Source organism: Eupeodes corollae, chromosome 2, assembly GCF_945859685.1.
Source record: "Eupeodes corollae chromosome 2, idEupCoro1.1, whole genome shotgun sequence".
Lineage (NCBI taxonomy): Eukaryota > Metazoa > Arthropoda > Insecta > Diptera > Syrphidae > Eupeodes > Eupeodes corollae.
In genome coordinates this window covers 54628716-54646769 of record NC_079148.1, presented here as the reverse complement: position 1 = coordinate 54646769, position 18054 = coordinate 54628716, and the positions used below count along the sequence as shown (strand labels likewise).

Below are 18054 nucleotides of genomic sequence, written 5' to 3'. Positions count from 1 at the left end.
AAACACATCCAACTTCACTCAACATTCACTTGACATAAAAGTGAGGATTTTTATTTTGGATGCAAAAAAAATACACGAAATAATTTTTAGTAATAGTTTAATTAGTAGATTTACGTTTTTTTATACATTTTTATTTGAAATAATATGAATTAATAAATCTTAAAACAAATTGCTAATCAACTGCTAATACAAACTTTAATAAAAATATATTCTGCCTATTTGAATGGTTTCTCGACTAAGACTACGACCGTCGCTCGTCGTTCTCGCTCATAGTAAAATATTACGCCCTAAAATTTTAATATTTCTTGATAATATGGGAATATTTTTGAATTTTTATTGTAAACTATTTACTGTGAATTTCTATTCGAATAATATTAATAAATAAAAAAGGAACTACCCTTCAAGTGATCTTACAAACTTTCTAGCTAAATTTTTAAGATAAACGGAATAATTTTAAGCTGGAAAAAAGGTGAGCTTTAATTTGCATTTTAATGTTTTTAATTTTGGTTTAACATGTTTTTTTTTTGTTTAACTTTGCCATTTGCTTGCTGTTTATTTGCGTGGGGCCCTCTGTTTTGTATTTTATTGTTAACTCCTTCATTCAGTCTTATTCCTACATAGTCACATTTAAACATTGTTTAAATACTTATTACACCTTGCGTGAACATTTTCATCATATATTTGTATTCAACAAAATACTATATATATCTACATACGTACGATTTCGAGAACAAGAACAATGAAAATGAATGAGAAACTCTATAGCCCCATCTTTGCCGTGGAGATCTTTGGTAGCAAAGCAATAGTAATTATTTGCAATCGTGCAGTTCACCTGTTCAAATAAAATGCTTAGTGCTTTTCTCATTGCTGTGGCATGGCCCGCAAAAGGCCGTAAAATGTTGTTAGTTGAATGAGTGATGTCATATTTTCTTAATGCAGTTAAGTGGAAAATTCGAAAATGTGTGTCAACAAAAGATTCTGCACTAACAGAACAGACTACCAATGTGTTTTTATTTTTCTGTTTTAAAAAAGTAATTAAAACCTACCAATGATAGGTATTCAGTGGTTTTGTTTATTTAAGTGTGCTTTTATTTTTATTTAGTAAAATTGAATTGGTAGTTTGAAGAACCATTTTAAATTGAAGGTTTTTTAATCGTAGTTTCTTATGCAATTCAAACTAAAACAAATCATTAAAAAACTATCATCACTTTTTTATAGTAAAGAAGTAAGACAAAAACAAATATAATAATAATAAACAGGCTACATTTTTGTTACTTACCAAATTCTATATTAAACTTTATATCTTATTAGCTTTGGGTGTTTCAGTGATCTGCAAATGTATTCTCAAAAATATTGTAATTTATATTATTTGTTTCCTTAACAAGCATAAGTATGATTTTTTATAAATAGGAACAAAAATTCATTCTTTAATGACTCTACATAAACATACAAAATATTTGATGGTTAAATTTATTTTATTTATATAGTGTGCCTTACTTTCTATCTTATGTATACCAACTAGCCTGATATTAATTCTCCCTTCATGGCTCGTTTGCTTAAAGAATTAATATTCCTCTTAGTATTTTCTTAAAGGATTCAATTTTAAGTCAAGACGTCTAAATTGCCTATTTCGAACAGTTCCCGTTCTAACAATTTCTAACCAACCATCCAGGCAATATAAGCTAAGATCACTGCTATATTTACCGGCTACTTGTCTGCTGGCAAATATGCAACAAAATGCATCTTATTTCCCACAATACGCACTGCCGTAGTGAGACTGTGATTAACTCTTATATTCAATGATTTTAGCTATCATTAGCTAAGGACAACAGTCCTTTGAGAACCAGGGCTTTGTTCTGTTCCTGTGTACGAGTCGTGACGTCAGGGATGGAGGGGATGTATGCCGAACGGCTAATTTAGAAAAGCTCTTTTCATTTCAAGAATTACTCCTGGAGGATTTATCAATTCCCGTAAACAAACAAATTTTGAGGGTACAGGCAGGCCTCTGGCATGACAGTCCTACGCAATAACCATCCCGTGCATTATCTCATTAACAATGGATGTTTTAGTGCTCTTAAATTGAATTCGTTTATAGTAACCTTTAAACACCACTGAAAACGACTTTCATGAGTACGATTCGATTTCTTAAAGAGAATAAGTCCTTTTTTTTACGAACTTATTTTATTTATACATACAATCTATACCAACTACCTCCTCTTTACCAATTGGGCCGACAAGGAACAGCATTCATGGCTCTCTTGCTGAAAGTCTGAACATTCCTTTTGGTTCTATGAAAACAAAATCGATTTAAATTAAAGAATCCTATCTCAGGTAAAGCAGTTTTACAGACTGTAAGATATCCTAGAAAAACAAAATCTTCCTTATCTTCAAATATTACCGTTCAAACGGTCTGTTAAGCAGGTCCATGCTGTGAGGGCCGACATAAAAAGTAGATTTTGGTTTACTTTATTATAAATTATATTACAAGAAACCCGATAGAGTTCACTTTTTCTGAAATACAATTCTGAAAACTCGACAGAACTGAGGCCTGATTTCTAGGTTCGCGGCGGATCGTTTTCAAATTGACCCTTAAATGTCGACTCGCGTCGTATTTCTTTATTAATGAATTCGCGGCGAAGCTAAAATAGTTCTTCCTATATTTCAGTGATTTGACACTATTGGTTTGAATTTTTCTTCCGATACTCCAGCTTTTCACAAATTAAGTTTTGATTGAATTTGTGAAGTTTGCGGTGATTTATTCAATAAACAAAATGATAAAAAATGGAATCAATTATGGTGTATATTTATTCTGAAAGGGAGGAATTTGAAGAATCCAAGGAATCCTCAAAATTACGGGTGTCCAGGAGACTACTGAGAAGCAATTCTTCTCCTTTCAACTGAGTTAGTATTTTTTTCCTTTTAGTTTAAATCAAATGAATCAATTATAGTTCAAAATTTGAGTTGATTGGTTTATCAAACTATTTCGACTTTAAAAGAGCGCTTTTGTGTTCATTTTGAAGGGATCAATGAGGAATTCAAGGATCAGAACAGCAATGGCATTCATTCCGTTTAACGCCCTTATTTTTCTTCATAAACTCGACGAGAGCAAAAAATCGATGTCGATTTGTTTGCTTGTTTTCATCTTTACTTGAATGAATTTTAAAATTTTATATTTTGTCGATAAATTATAAGAAAATTTAAATAAAGCTAACTCACATTGTATTATAACTACAATCAAGAAAGAATCCACCAAATCGAACAGCGAACAGCTGTCGGATTTTAATTCGCCAACAAACTTTATTTGGTCAAATTCAATACGAAGAAGGGGGAAGCGAAAGCAATAATTGATAAATGGCAAATTCGCTAGAAAAAGCATTCGCCGCGAATCCCATAATCAGCCTCTGCGTTCGAAGGATCCAAACGTGCGTTGTATCTATCACTTTTGATGCCTTTACCCCAACTAACAAAAAACAATGGCATTTTAAATTAGACAGATGTGGTTTTATAATGTAATGACAAGAAGAAAGAGTACTTCGCAGTGTACCAGACATTGGCCTATAGGAGTTCATGAAGAGAAGTTGGGTATCTCTTACAACACCTTTTGCCGTAGTTGTAGTGACCAAAGAGAAAGTGAAACGATAATCCATTTCCTCTGCAAATGTCCTGCTTTTGCAAACACTAGAATGAAATACTTTGGAAAAGCATTCTTTCACAAACTTGATTAGAGACCTAATCTGTTTTCTCAATGCGACAAAATGGATCTAACATAATCGCTATGAAGCTTCTCTATAAAGCTATCCCTTTCAATCAAAAGTCAAACGAGTTTTTGGAATCGAAACGGCACACTACAGCGCTAATTGGATCTCAGGCTAGGTTGCCTTGAGATCGCCATTTCTACCTACCTACCTAGCGATCGGGATTTCGGAAGAAATGAAAAGGAATTGCGAAAGCCTAAGCTTATCTGTAGAGCTGAACATGACACTCGAGATTGTACATGTAATGACCTTAAATGTAATAATTGTGTCGATGCAAATAAAAAATTCGGGTTTTCATTAGATGTTAATCATGACGCTAGAGATAAAAATTGTTCAGTTTTTAAAAATAAATATCAATTGGAAAAAAACAAAGTAGAATTTTAGCAAACCAGAGCATGTTCAAGCGTTGTATTTAAACATCCAAAGTATTTTGAGCCACTTCACTGAACTTGAAACAGTAGTACAAAATAACCGATTTGAATTTATAATATTATCTGAAACTTGCGTAACCTCTGAAATCGATGACAATGAACTATTTTTAAAGAACTATAATATTAACAGATGTGACAGTTAATCAAGACATACCGGTGGTGTAATAATTTTTGTGAATGAAAGGTGGCAAACTGAAACTCTACAAGTTTTATCAATAAACAAGGATATCTGGTGGTTGTCATTAAGAGTTTTTTGTGAAACATACTCATTTATACTAGTGGCATTATATAGGTCACCAAGTTGCTCAAAAAGTGTTTTTTGTGAAAAATTTATTGAATGGGTTGATGAACTTAGTGAGCGTTCGGACGAAATACTTATCGTTGGTGACTTTAATATCGACTGGTTCCAGTCAAATGACGTTTACAAGAAAAATGTTGAAAGATATGTAAAAACAAACGGTTTAAAACAACTTGTGAATTCTCCCACTAGAATAACTAAATCTTCAAAAACGCTAATTGACTTTGCTATTACGAATTCAAAAAAAATTACGGTTAAAACTGCCCCTGATTTCAAAATTACCGATCATGAATCCGTTTATATTAATTATTAATATAAAAATAAAAAAAGATATTAAAAAGAAAAAGTTGACGGTGCTGAAATATAATCGAGCAAATTTTGAATATCATTTAAATTCAAGTAACATCTATAACATTTGTTATCTAAATGAAACGAATGAAATGAGTCTGATATTTAAAAATATTATCGAACAAACTGCAAATTCATTTATTAAAACTATAAACGTGTGTGAAGATGGATTTGAATGGTTTAGTAACCAACTTCGAATATTGAAACATCAAACAATTGCCGCTTATAATAAGGCCCGTTTTACAAATAATTCCAGAGATTGGTATAGTTATACAAATTTGAGAAATAATTACAAATACGAGATAAACAAAGCAAAAAGTAACTTTATTAAAAATAAAATAATCAGTTCAACTGATCAAAAATCAATGTGGAGAAATATTAAACAATTTGTTCTTAAAGAAAAACAATCGCTAATCTCTGAAATTGTGTTTGAAGATGTAATGTGTAGTGTCAATTCAATTATAGCAAACAAGTTTAATAAGTATTTTGTTGAAAGTATAACGGAAATCAATGACTCCATCCCTTATGCCCCATTCGTAAATTATATTACAAGAAACCCGATAGAGTTCACTTTTTCTGAAATACAATTGGCTGATTTGAAAAAAGTGTTTGATAATAATAATTATATAAATATTAAGATTTTTAAAGACATGATCAATTGGATTGGTCCTCTATTGGTGAAAATAATAAACCAGTCTTTTAGTGATTTTGAGTTTCCGAACTCTTGGAAAGTGTCTCAAATAACTCCAATCCCGAAAGTTAAAAACTCAAAAAATGCGAAGACTTTAGACCAATTAATGCCCTCCCTCTCTATGAAAAAAGTGTTAGAAAAAGTTGCATATATTCAACTGGAATCATTTTTTGAAAATAATAAGTTGATAATTGAAAACCAGCCCGGGTTCAGAAAACAACATTCATGTGAAAGTGCACTTAATATGGTAATCGCAAGAACAATTTTATTCGAAAAATTGGAACAGTATGGAGTTCGTGCTGAATCATTAAACTGGATGATCTCGTATCTGCCAAATCGTAAACAACAAACTAAAGTGAACAATGTACTATCAGAAGAAGCTGCAATCAATATTGGCGTTCCCCAAGGTTCTATTTTAGGAACATTTTTATTTAACATCTATATAAATGATATTACAAAAGTTTTAAGAAATAGTGAATGTGCATTATTTGCAGATGATGGTTTATTGTTTTTAAAATGTGACGACTTAGAAGATGGCGTAATGAAAATGCAATTCGATTTAGATAGTCTTAGTTTTTGGCTCAGAGCAAATAGATTAAAGATTAATGTTGCTAAAACCAAAATTATGATTTGAATTAATAATAATTTAAGAGGAGATTCTGCTGTAAATATAAAAGTTGTTGGTCAAAATATTGAAATGGTAACAGATAACAGAGTCTTGATTGTTTTGGAATCCATACTTTGATTTTTTAATTTCGAGAATCTGGGCTTTAATTTTAACTTTTTGTTTTAAAAGTTTTTCTTTTATTGAGGTATGTGTTTTCATGATAGTTATATGATTTTTTCCCAAATCACACAATTTGTCGATGCCTCTGTATATTTTTTTTGTACTGAGCAAAAGTTCATCAGTTGCTTTTTGCTGACTCTCATAGTACTTTTGTGTGTTTTCATAAAATTCTTTCTGCATATTTATTTGACGTTCAAGAAGCGCGTGCACATTACTAACTTGAGCCTTATTTGATGTAGATGGCTGGCTGTGTAAATACGACTCGCGTTCTGAGGTCATCGATACATCGATAGGGGATTTAATTCTTTGAGGTGACGGTTCCTTGTTTTCAATAATTGAACTCTCAGAATAAGAGACCAGTTTTTGGTTTGTGACGCCATATGAAATGGATCCTCTTATTCCAGCAGTAGATATTTGGAGACCGGTGAGTTGAATCACTCCTTCTTCTAACATAGAAAAACTATGTTTTTTATAGCTACCACCACCAGTTGCATTATGTTCAAGTTGATTCTCCGTGAGTTTTCTTTTAACATATGCTTTCCAATCAAGCCAAACATAGACACAAAGTTGAAGAAATTAAAGGAATTGATTACACCAGGTTAAGGCTTACTTTTCTCGAAGTTCCTACGTCTTTTATTGGAGGTCCAAGTAGATTTAAATCTGTTTTTAATTCTTCCCAAAACAAATTAATTTCCTCTTTTGTTCTTTTGGTGTATCCTTTGGCAATGTCTGGTTTCCGGGACAGTGCTTCATACAGTTTATGGTATTGGTGTTTATTTGTTGTTTTCGACCTTTAAAATCGTAAATAAATAAAATTATAAATAAAAAATAACAAGACGAAGTTAAAAGAACTCACATTTTTTCAAATAACTATTTCAAATAACTGATAACTGATAACCTGTCGTAGAAAAGGACAACATATTTCAAGTTTTTTCGGGGCTGGTGATACCAAATTTTACGAAATTCGTACCAGATTTTCCACTACGAAGGGAACTTGTAATAGATTTTTCGGGATTCTTAGTCTTTTTTCTATTACGACGTAGCTCGTTTATAGGCATGAATCTCATGCCGATTTATTTGTCACGTTTGTTAAACTATGTTGTAGCTTTCAATGATTTACCAAGTGAATTGACTGAATTAAATTTAAACGTTTTCAAACGAAAAATTATAGCGCATATAAAAACTCAGCGCAATGTATCATTTTAAATGTAAATTATATTACTAGAAACCCTCATATACATAAATACAGTGATGGACAAAACAATAGGACCATTTTTAATGTTCTTAGTAACACGCAAAAAACTTAAATGTTTTGTTTTCAAACAACATTTTTTTTTAAATTTGATATTTATTATAAGTCTAGAGAGTAAATTATTTAATAAATTTTTTCCAAAATGTATACTTACTTATTAAAAGAGAAAATAAAGAAAAAAAGGTTATGTTTGAATGGACAAAACAATAGGACCATTTATTAAATAAATTATTTTGATTGTGTTTTTGACACTTTCTACACTTGGTTGTTAGTATTTGGTGCTATAACCCTTGTTTTGCACCACATCTTGTACTCTTTTCGGCATTGACTCCACAAGTTTGCTGCAGGTACTTTGTGGTATTGCATACCAAGCTTTTTGAAAATTGTTCCACAAATCTTCCTTATTTTTTGATTTTTTCCAGCGAGTGCTTTTTTAACAATGGCCCATAAGTTTTCCAAAGGGTTCAAATCTGGAGATTGAGAAGGCCAGGCCAGCTTTTGGCTTTTCGAGATGTATGTTTGTTCGGGTCGTTGTCTTGCATGAATTTCCACCTCAACGGCATTTCATATTCGGCATACGGAAGCATAACCTCCTCCAATATTTTTGTGTATAAATGCTGGTCCATTTCTTTTCTATACGATAAATTGGACCTACCCCATACCACGAAAAACATCCCCACACCATGATGTTTCCACCTCCGTGCATTACCGTTTTCGTTGTACATTGATGTTGATGTGCAGCATTTTTTGGACGTCGTACCCATCTCTTACCGTCTGATCCAACTAAATTCACCTTTGTTTCGTCGGACCATAGAATGTTTCGACATTTTTGTCCATTATCTGGGTCTACCCAATTTGGGTCATTCTATTCTGTCGGTGTCTTCTGGTAAGAAGTGGTACTTCCCTAGGACTTCTTCCAAAGAGATGCTGCTCCTCAAGCCGTCTCCTAACTGTTCTTTCACAGATAGGCAAGTCTAGCTCATTTTTAATATCCCCGGGTCCTTCTTACATAAGCGTTTTATTTGAGCATCAAGCTTTTGGGATGTTTTCCGTGGTCTGCCTGTTTTTGCCTTGGTTTTTTGGGGCTGTAGTGCATTGTACACAAATGTCTTGGATCTCCCAATTATTTTGGCCACTTCCCGCTGCGACTTTCCATCCTGCACCAGTTTGAGGATAATTTCCCCTAATGGTTTGAGTGCAATGTACTCCGCGACCCTTTTTTTCTTTCTTTTTGTGAATTCTCTTTGTAATTGAAAGAATTTTATTCCAAGAATGCTGTTCTGTAAAATATTTTAATCAAATAACAATAATTTCAACATACATTTAAACAGAAGTCACCTGGGGTGGAATCGGCTAAGGTGATTTTTGATTGTCACCTTTGTGATCATAAAAAGTGATCAAACTAATTTATGCGTCTTTGTAAGGTGATCACCAAATTTTGTGTAGAATTTGGTATCACTTTAAGAGAAATTCACTGACGTTTGTTACAATTTCATTGGTTTTATTCAAAAACCGATCTGAAGCTATCCGGATAAGTTTGTGTTGTTGAAATACTATGTAAAAATACAGCCTGGAACAACACAAGCACCTGGGCCAACAAAGGTGCCTAAAACAAGGCAGGCACATAATAAACAACAAACAACTTAGAAACAAAGTCGATGAAAAAAGCCTTTTATTGGCACAGCAACAAGTCGAACTGCAAGAGAAGTTTGTTGATTTGCAAACAAAAAAACTTGAAGATATCGATAGGACCTTGCAGGCAGTTAACAATTCAATTATTGAATTAAAAGACTGAGTAAAACTCCTGTGCCAGGAAAAAGAAAAAGAGCGCCAGAGTTCAAATGGTCTAAAAAAAGAAGGGCTGCAATTAAAAAGGATGGAGTTGGAACTGTCCAAAACAGTTAATGAGCTCCGAATAATAGAGCTTAATAGGAAGTGACGTGAATGTTTTAAGTTAATTTATTTTTTAATGAAGTTGTTTTTTTGGTGTTTTTATTTAGTTTTAGTTCATATTATGTATTAAAAAAATAATATTAATTGAATTTTGTTTTTTATTCAATACTTGGACGGTTTGACCAAAGGTCATCTCTTATTCTGTTTCTGATTCTAACGCCTTCATTGCTTGTATTTTCTACATACTGAATATTTCGGTTTCCAGATGGTAGAACTCTGACTATTTCTTCTGGTAGTGGAACTCTATGATCACAGCATATGTTGTGCAGAGCTGCACAAACATTTACAATTCTTGCAGATTTTTTTGGGAAGTATCTCAATTTTTTTTCCTCTAAGATACTTCTCCATCGAGCTGCAAGTAATAACAAAAAAGTCAATAGACTAATTAAAGAAGAGACACCAATAAAATACTTTTCATCACGCCAATGCATCTTTCAACTATACTTATAGCCTGGGAGTGGACATAATTGAACCGTGCTTCTGAAGAATTTTCTGCAGTGCTTCTGTATGGTGTTAATAGAAATGGCTCTAAAGGGTAACCGCTGTCCCCTTATATACAATAAAGAGAAAAATGAGAGCATATTACGGTCACATACAGACAGGCCTATTATGTAATTATAAGTTTTAATGTTCCAAGTAGCCACTATGATTTTCTGCCTGCACAACAGTCAGCATTTAACCTTTCTCGTTGAGCACTCTTTCTCCATACAAAGCTGTCGTGAGCACTCCCGACATATTTTGCATTTATTGCCAGAATTTTTCTGTTCTCGTTGCAGATCTAGATTGAAAATAAACAGTCGATAATACAACAAAAATTAATGAATCAAAAAATTGACTTACGATCATAGCGTTTACACTATGTCTTCCTTTTCTATTGAAATACATATGCTCATTTTCCGAAGGGCGGAGAATCATAATATGACTCCCATCAATGCAGCCGAAAAAAAGTAATAAAATCAGTACTTTGGCCCATTGGAGCTGACCAGTCAGAGCCAACTTGCCGTTGGTAGCCACCACCTCCAAGAAAATTTAAAGTCACGGCTAATCGAAGAATAGGGGGAATGTGTGTTGACTGCATTCTAGCTGACAAATCCAGAAGAATAAAAAATAACAAGTTATAATAAATACCTAGGTATTTATATGTGAACAAATATATAGCACATATGCGTACTTACTTTGGACTTGGAAGATCAAGAATATGAATTTTATTGCAGAGGTTTATCCTCAAGAGCCGGACATTTCTATTATGATTAATATTTTCATTTTCAGCATTTTCAGAAGGTACAATCAAAGGCACAAACACATTCATATTGTCTTGAAATTTCAGCAACTAAAAATAAAAATCAATTTCCAATGATGTGACAACCAAAGAGCTGTCACCAGAAAAAGTCACTAAATCGTGATTGTCACCGGTGACTATCACCTTACACAGACCGAATTTGTTGATTGTGACCGTCACCTATCACAAATCACCTTACCCGATTTCACCCCTGGTCTTATTGTTTCGTCCACCTCTAAAGAATGTTTTTTATGTTTGTTTAGTTTTTCACAATTATAAGCTATTTATTCTTTATTATTTTTGCTTGAATCAAAAGTTTACCGTTTATCAACGATGATTTACATACACAAAAAAATATAACGGTCTTCATCTTAAAGAGAGAGAGCTCATTGTTAAGGCATCCCTACTGGTCTTATTGTTTTGTCCGTCACTTTATATTATTAAGTTTATTTAAAAAATTGTTAAATTATTTATTTGATGTATAGCTCTCTTATTCCATTCCATATAATATGTAACAAAAATTAATGTAAATTTATATCATTTGTAATCAAATAGTTGAAAAGCTAAATAAACACACATACATGCATAACTATGTATATAAAAAATTTATCTACTATATGTTTTTCATAAAGGTTCGAAACTAAACAAATACATTATCACCTAGTCAAGACATTTTGGACAAATGTTTTAATCTATAGTTTGGCATTAAACAAAATAACTACCTTTTAAATACACATTTTAGTAAATAATTTATATATAGGTAGGTAGAAATTAGCGCTATGGTCTTCAACAGGGAGCGGTGAATTCGCCGATTCTCTTCAGCATTTACACCAGCGATCTGATAGGTAGTCTTACAAAGGCAATTGCGTACGCCGACGATCTAATTGCGTACAGAACGGCCCGAAAGGTTGAGGTTATTAGAATTCTCTTGCAGCGTGATTTCGACAAGATTCAACGATATTGCGACGACTGGAAACTGAAAATAAATGTCCAGAAGTCAGAGACAATTCTGTTCCGGACTCCGTTGGCTGGGGCCACGAGGGATACGTGCAAGAATTGGCGCAAGATGGTCATCGTTGATCTTCACGGGCAGCCATTAGCGAGCAAAAGTGTAGTGAAGTACCTCGGTATCTGGTTAGATCAGTATTTATATTTCGACAGACATATATAAATGCTGCTCTGACCAGGGCCAGAGGAGCCTTCGCTCTGACGAAACGGCTGTTTTTTAGCAGTCGGCTTGACCCCAGAGTGAAGGTAATTTGCTACATGGCCCTCATACGGCCAATGATTGTTTATGGTTGTCCTGTGTGGTTCAACGTTGCCCCTTCCCAGATGGAGAAGTTTCGGGTGTTCGAGCGGCAGTGTTTACGACGCTGTACCGGCTTATATCGAACAGCCGAATCTTCTTATGTGCATTACTATTCAAACGAGGCTCGAATCAACAGAATTGACAATTTCGTGATAAAACTCGTTCGAGGTCACATTGCAAGAGCTATGTCTCCGACCAACAATTTAATTTTCGGAGCGTTCTATCCGAACGACGAGAATTTTGAGAGTGCACGCTTGAGCGGCTTCATTCCCCCAGAGGCATTCCTCTTTTTAGATAGATGCGGTCTGATACAGGATAGATTGGCAGTTCCGTTAATCTACCACGTCAGACGAAGAACCGTGGATAGGCGACTCCTGTACAATCGGGACGTCATGGCACAAGGCGGAGCAGAGCTCCTTCGGTTCAGTAGGGCTGTGTCCGAACGGGACCGAACTGATAGGGTGAAGCAGGAGAACCAGTTTTGGTGGCTTCAATCGGCACTTGATAGTGGGTAGTCGGGATGGGGTTTAAGCCTTGGCTGGCTTACATACCTGTTTTATAGTTTTAGGGTTTAGTTTTAAGTAGAATAGGCATGGTGGCACAAAAAAAATACAAAAAAAAAATTAAAAAATAAAAAGAAAAAAAAAAACAAAAAAAAAAATTAAAAAAAAAACAAAAATCAAAGAAAAAAAAAACATGGATTAAAAAAAAATACATACAAAAAAGACAGTAAAATATAAAAACAAAAAACGTTAGATTTGCTGCTGTGGTTGTTCTAGTTTCAAGTAGTTTATAGGTAGAATAGGTAGTTTAAGTTAGCTTTAAGTTTTATATTAAGGACCTTATTTTAAGTAGTTTGTAAGTAAAAATAAATAAAAAAGGTTATTGATATTAGTTTTTTTTTTCAAAATTTTCTAATAAAAACAAAACAAATAAAATTTAAATTGAAGTAAAATAGATCTTAAGGCCGAAAGGCATTAGTAATTAGTGTTATAGTTTAGCTTAGAGTGTCCGTATGGGACCATTAAGTTAGTTGTAAGTTATGGATAATTAGGCTAGTTTTTTTGAATTTTTGTCTAGCTTTAAGATAGGTTTAAGATTGAATAAATAAAAATGAATTTGAAAAAAAAGAAATTAGCGCTGTAGTGCGCCGTTTTGATTCCAAAAACTCGGTTGACCTGTGATAGAAAGGGAAAAATTTATAGAGAAGCTTCATAGCGAGTTCGTTGGAGCCATTTTGTCGCATTGAGAAAAAAGATTAGGTCTCTAATCTTTGTCTCAGATAGCTCATCAAGTTCGTGAAAGAATGCTTTTCCAAAGTATTTCATTCTAGTGTTTGCCAAAGCAGGACATTTGCAGAGGAAATGGATTATAGTTTCACTTTCTCTTTGTTCACTACAACTACGGCAAAAGGTGTTGTAAGAGATAACCAACTACTATAAATGATTATTTTGAACTAGGGATTTAATTAATTAATGGGTTTTGTTTTGAGAAAAATTATGAAAAAAACTCAATAGCTTTTTAATAAAACTTAAAAATAATATATAAAAAAAATATATACAATTTATAGAGCAATATCCTTAATCATAGCATCTTCACTATTTACACATTTATAAATGAAATTTTCATAGATGTTTGTACAATTTTCTTTAATAGTTAATATTTTTGCTATTTCATGCAATCCAATTGTATTTGCCAAGTCAAATTCAATATGTTTTTCAAAATTTTGTTTTGACAAATCTGAACTTTCTTGTAGTGACAGTTTGCACAAAAAAACCAACTTGGTGATGCATATAACAGAGCAGGTAGAAACACGACTTTGTATATTAATAACTTGTTTTCTATACTCAGGTGGGAATTTCTGTTTAAAAGTGGGTATAAGATTTTCATCAAAAATTGAGCTTTATTTATACTTTCTTATATATGAGCTGAAAATGTAAGACGTTTGTATAGAGTTACTCCCAGATATTTAATTTTTTGTTCCCATTAAATAGGTTTATTGCATAAGACTAAGTTTGATTGCGGCAAATTACTTTCTTTTCGTTTTTTTGTAAAAAAACAAGCTTGTGTTTTTAAAGGATTTATTTTGATTTTCCAGCGATAGAAATAAAAATATATTTCATCTAATGCTTTTTGGATGTTAAACATTATTTCTTGGCAATTTTCAGAGACGCAATATATGCATGTGTCATCTGCAAAAAAGGACCTCTTGCAATAATTCAGAGTAGGAAAATCGGCAACATAAATATTGTATAGGAGTAGGGAAAGGGATGAACCCTGAGGGACGCCCGCTTTGATTTCATAACGTAAAACTTCCTATCGCTCAAAAAACTTAATTATTTTAATAATGTAACTTGGAGGACCAATTTTTAGGAGCTTGTGAAGGACACCATTATTCCAAACACAAGCGAAGGCTTTTTCGATGTCCAACGATATCATGCCGACAGATTTTTTGTTATTAAGGGCTATTTTTAAATCCTTAAAAAGGCTTACAATCTGGTGAGTCGAGGAGCGTTCTTTTCGGAACCCAAACTGTTCTGGAGGTAGAACATTTTTGTCTTCAATGATTTCTGTCATTTTTAGACAGATAATTTTTTTCAAATAGCTTTCCAAGGCAGCTAAGTAAACAAATTGGGCGGTAAGAAGTTATATCTGATAGTGGTTTGTTTGGTTTTGGTATTGGGATGATTTTTGCTAACTTCCACCTTGTGGGAAAATAACAAATTTGTTTGGAAAATTTTTGATTATTTTGTTGGAAATCTTATCGCAACCTGGCGTTTTTTTTTTGGTTCAAGCTCGGTTTTTATAATGTTCTTTACAAATGTGTGAGAAATTTGAGGAACACTTTGGGAGTCAGTAACGAGTTGCTCGATTTCTATTAGGCTAAACTCGACTTCCCTGACTGTAGCTGGGTCGTTAAAACTCTGCGTTAGAGAGTGTTTGGATTCAAAAAACTTAGCCAACTATGTTGCTTTATGAGCATTTGAAATTATTTTCTTTCCATCGACATTTAGATAAGGGAGTCTTGAATTTTGCCTTTTGAATATTTTTGAGAGTTTCCAATTTAGTTTCTCATGTTTCTTTATTTGGGATAGGGTAGTGTTCCAGTGTTTGTTTCTTATAATTTGGAGTTTCTTTAAAACTAATTGATTTAGAATTTTAAGCTGGAATTCCAAAAAATCTGTTCTCTGACGTTGGAATCTTCGTCAGACTGTGTTTCTAAAAGTGATGGTTTTTTTTTAGATCCTCAGTAAGCACTGGGTCATAGGAACTTTTAGAATTTGAGCTCACGGGAACTGAAATCTTTAAGGCTTCTTCAACATCGTACTTAAATTGTTCAATATTTTCATCAATTAACTCTATACTATTTATAGAGGTTGGAGAGGGTCTACCACGATATCTAGAAATTAATTATCTAGAAAGTAAAAATCTCGAATATGAAAATCTCGAAAACAAAAATCTAGAATGGAAAAAATCTCGAAAACAAAAATCTAGAAAATAAAATCTCAAAATGCCAAAATCTAGAAAAAAAAATCTCGAATGCAAAAATCCTGGATGTATGTTTGAATTTTTGAGGTAATGTTTAAAATTCGCGCGAATTTTCTGGATTTTTGTGGATTCGAGATTTTTGCGTTCTAGATAATTTTTTTTATTTTCGAGATTTTCGGCATTCGTGATTTTTGGCATTCTAGATTTCGTCATGATCCCGGTTGGAGAAAAAGAAGAATATTTGAGTTTTAAATTTATCTCAATCTGCCCTATGAAAATTATATTTTCTCTCAGGACAAGAGAGGCTTGCGCCATGTTTGATTTCAAATATTACTGGCAAATGATCTGATGTAAGGTCGTTTTCCGGTCCGAGACCCAGATCAGGGTGACACCGAGGTTAATATTTAGGCTCGCAAGCTCATCGCGACATTGCGATGAGAATATGGCCGAGTTAATGGCTTTGACAGCTGCCTGACTGTCATAATTTATATATAAATTCAAAGTTTATACATTTCGTATGAAAAATAAGGAATCCTTCAAAATTTAATTGTAAACTCTTATGTATTACAACATTATTTTTAAACTATGCCAATTTTCGTCTTACCTTTCTCCCTTAAATATACTCGTACAGTTATTTTGGAAATTTATTATTTAAATAAAACCGAATAAATAATTCTTATTTTTGCAGATAGTAAAGTAATCACAGTAAAATGGCCAAGGACTACGATTATTTACTAAAAGTTCTTCTTGTTGGAGATAGCGATGTTGGTAAACATGAGATCTTATCCGGTCTAGAAGATGCATCTTCAGAGAGTCCATTCTGCAGTGGAAGTGGTATGACACTAATTTTTCCTCCAAATCGAATTTTGTTTTAATTTCGTTTATTTTTTTAAGCATACAAAACCACAACTATTTTACTAGAAGGTAAAAGAGTCAAATTGCAGCTATGGGATACATCTGGTCAGGGACGTTTTTGTACAATCATTAGATCATATTCGCGAGGAGCACAAGGAATTATATTAGTGTATGATATAACAAATAAATGGAGTTTTGATGGAATCGATAGATGGTTAAAAGAAGTTGAAGAGGTAATATTTTGTTATATTTCATTTCTCCTTAAGAAACAACGTTATAAAGTTTTCTTTATCTCAGCACGCTCCAGGGATACCAAAAGTACTAGTCGGGAATAGGCTACATTTAGCATTTAAACGGCAAGTAGCTGCCAAACATGCCGAGTTGTACGCCTCTCGAAATAACATGTCGTGTTTTGAAATATCTCCACTTTGTGATTTTAACATAAGAGAATCGTTTTGCGAATTAGCTCGAATGGCTTTACATAGAAACGGAATGGAAAGAATATGGAGAACTAATAAAGGTAAATTTTTATACGATTTTCATAAGTTTATTTCATTTATTAATTATTTTTTGTTGTCTAGTTTTGTCACTTCAGGAACTTTGTTGTCGGACGATTGTCCGACGAACAAGTGTTTATGCAATCGAGGCACTACCTCTGCCACCATCCGTCAAATCAACTCTCAAGTCATATGCACTTACAACGAATCAATGTTTCAATACGCTTACCCATTCAAAGAGCAAGAATCGATGTAAGACACCAACCCAGAGTCATAATACAAGAAACAGTTGCAGCATTTCGTGATTTTTTTTTTAAATTAATTATTATTTTTTTTTTGGTTTTAAATTAGTTCATTCTCAGCGCGATTCATTGATTGAAACTTTTTTAAAGGCATAACAACAAAACTAAAACAAAAAAAAACCTAACCTAACATTAGTATTTATTTTACCAATCAACACACAAAAAACTCGTATTTAATGAATTAATATTTATTTTGTATTTAATGTGTATTTTCATTATCATACATTCGACATATACATTTATATATATATATAAAGTCTAATCATTAACATTGCTATGCTTAAGCAGGGTGGTAGTTGGTGTATTCCTTTGTCGGTTGTCAAAGGGTAGAAATCATTTTTAAAGTGATTTCTGTTCTTAAAGTTTTTAAAAACAATGTAATCAATTTAATATTATTAGATCACTCCGCTACCACCAAAGCATCTATAGTTAACTATATTATAAAGAAAATGTAAAATATAATCATGTATATATTATATATTTTTTAATATACATCAAATGAATACATTACGAATATTGTATTGTTTTTTTTTAGTGAGACAAATTAATATCTTTTTAAATGGCTTAAAATATCATGATGAAATTGTTTTGAAAACGGAAGGGTTGACCGAGTAACTTCAAAAGGTATCAAATTTAAACGCCTTCATTAAGTGATTTTTTTTAATACTTCTGGTATCCGATTCGAATGAATATTTCGATTCAAGTGAGGTTTCAATGAATTTGCCTTGAATTTTTAAATATAAAAATTTACATCTAAGAAAAAAATTTAAATTCTAAGAAGGATTCGTTTGCGTTTGACTTTGTACCA

The 18054-nt window shown here is 32.7% G+C and overlaps 1 protein-coding gene across 1 annotated transcript; it reads left to right on the top strand.

The window, feature by feature from the left end:
• The first annotated feature begins 27 nt into the window (after nucleotides 1–27).
• Nucleotides 28–17760, top strand: LOC129944377 (ras-related protein Rab-40C). The gene is made up of 5 exons (XM_056053759.1): nucleotides 28–469; nucleotides 16281–16426; nucleotides 16487–16680; nucleotides 16745–16967; nucleotides 17029–17760. Exons 2-5 carry the CDS (start codon nucleotides 16303–16305, stop codon nucleotides 17247–17249), a joined length of 762 nt encoding a protein of 253 aa, XP_055909734.1. The 5' UTR covers nucleotides 28–469; nucleotides 16281–16302; the 3' UTR covers nucleotides 17250–17760.
• The last annotated feature ends 294 nt before the right edge of the window (nucleotides 17761–18054 follow it).

What these genes read in the sequence shown, in the direction of transcription:
- LOC129944377 (XM_056053759.1), top strand. Translation starts at nt 16,303, where the DNA reads ATGGCCAAGGACTACGATTATTTACTAAAAGTTCTTCTTGTTGGAGAT. An exon ending in TCCATTCTGCAGTGGAAGTG is followed by an intron (nt 16,427 to 16,486) that starts GTATGACACTAA and finishes TATTTTTTTAAG; the next exon opens with CATACAAAACCACAACTATT. An exon ending in GGTTAAAAGAAGTTGAAGAG is followed by an intron (nt 16,681 to 16,744) that starts GTAATATTTTGT and finishes TCTTTATCTCAG; the next exon opens with CACGCTCCAGGGATACCAAA.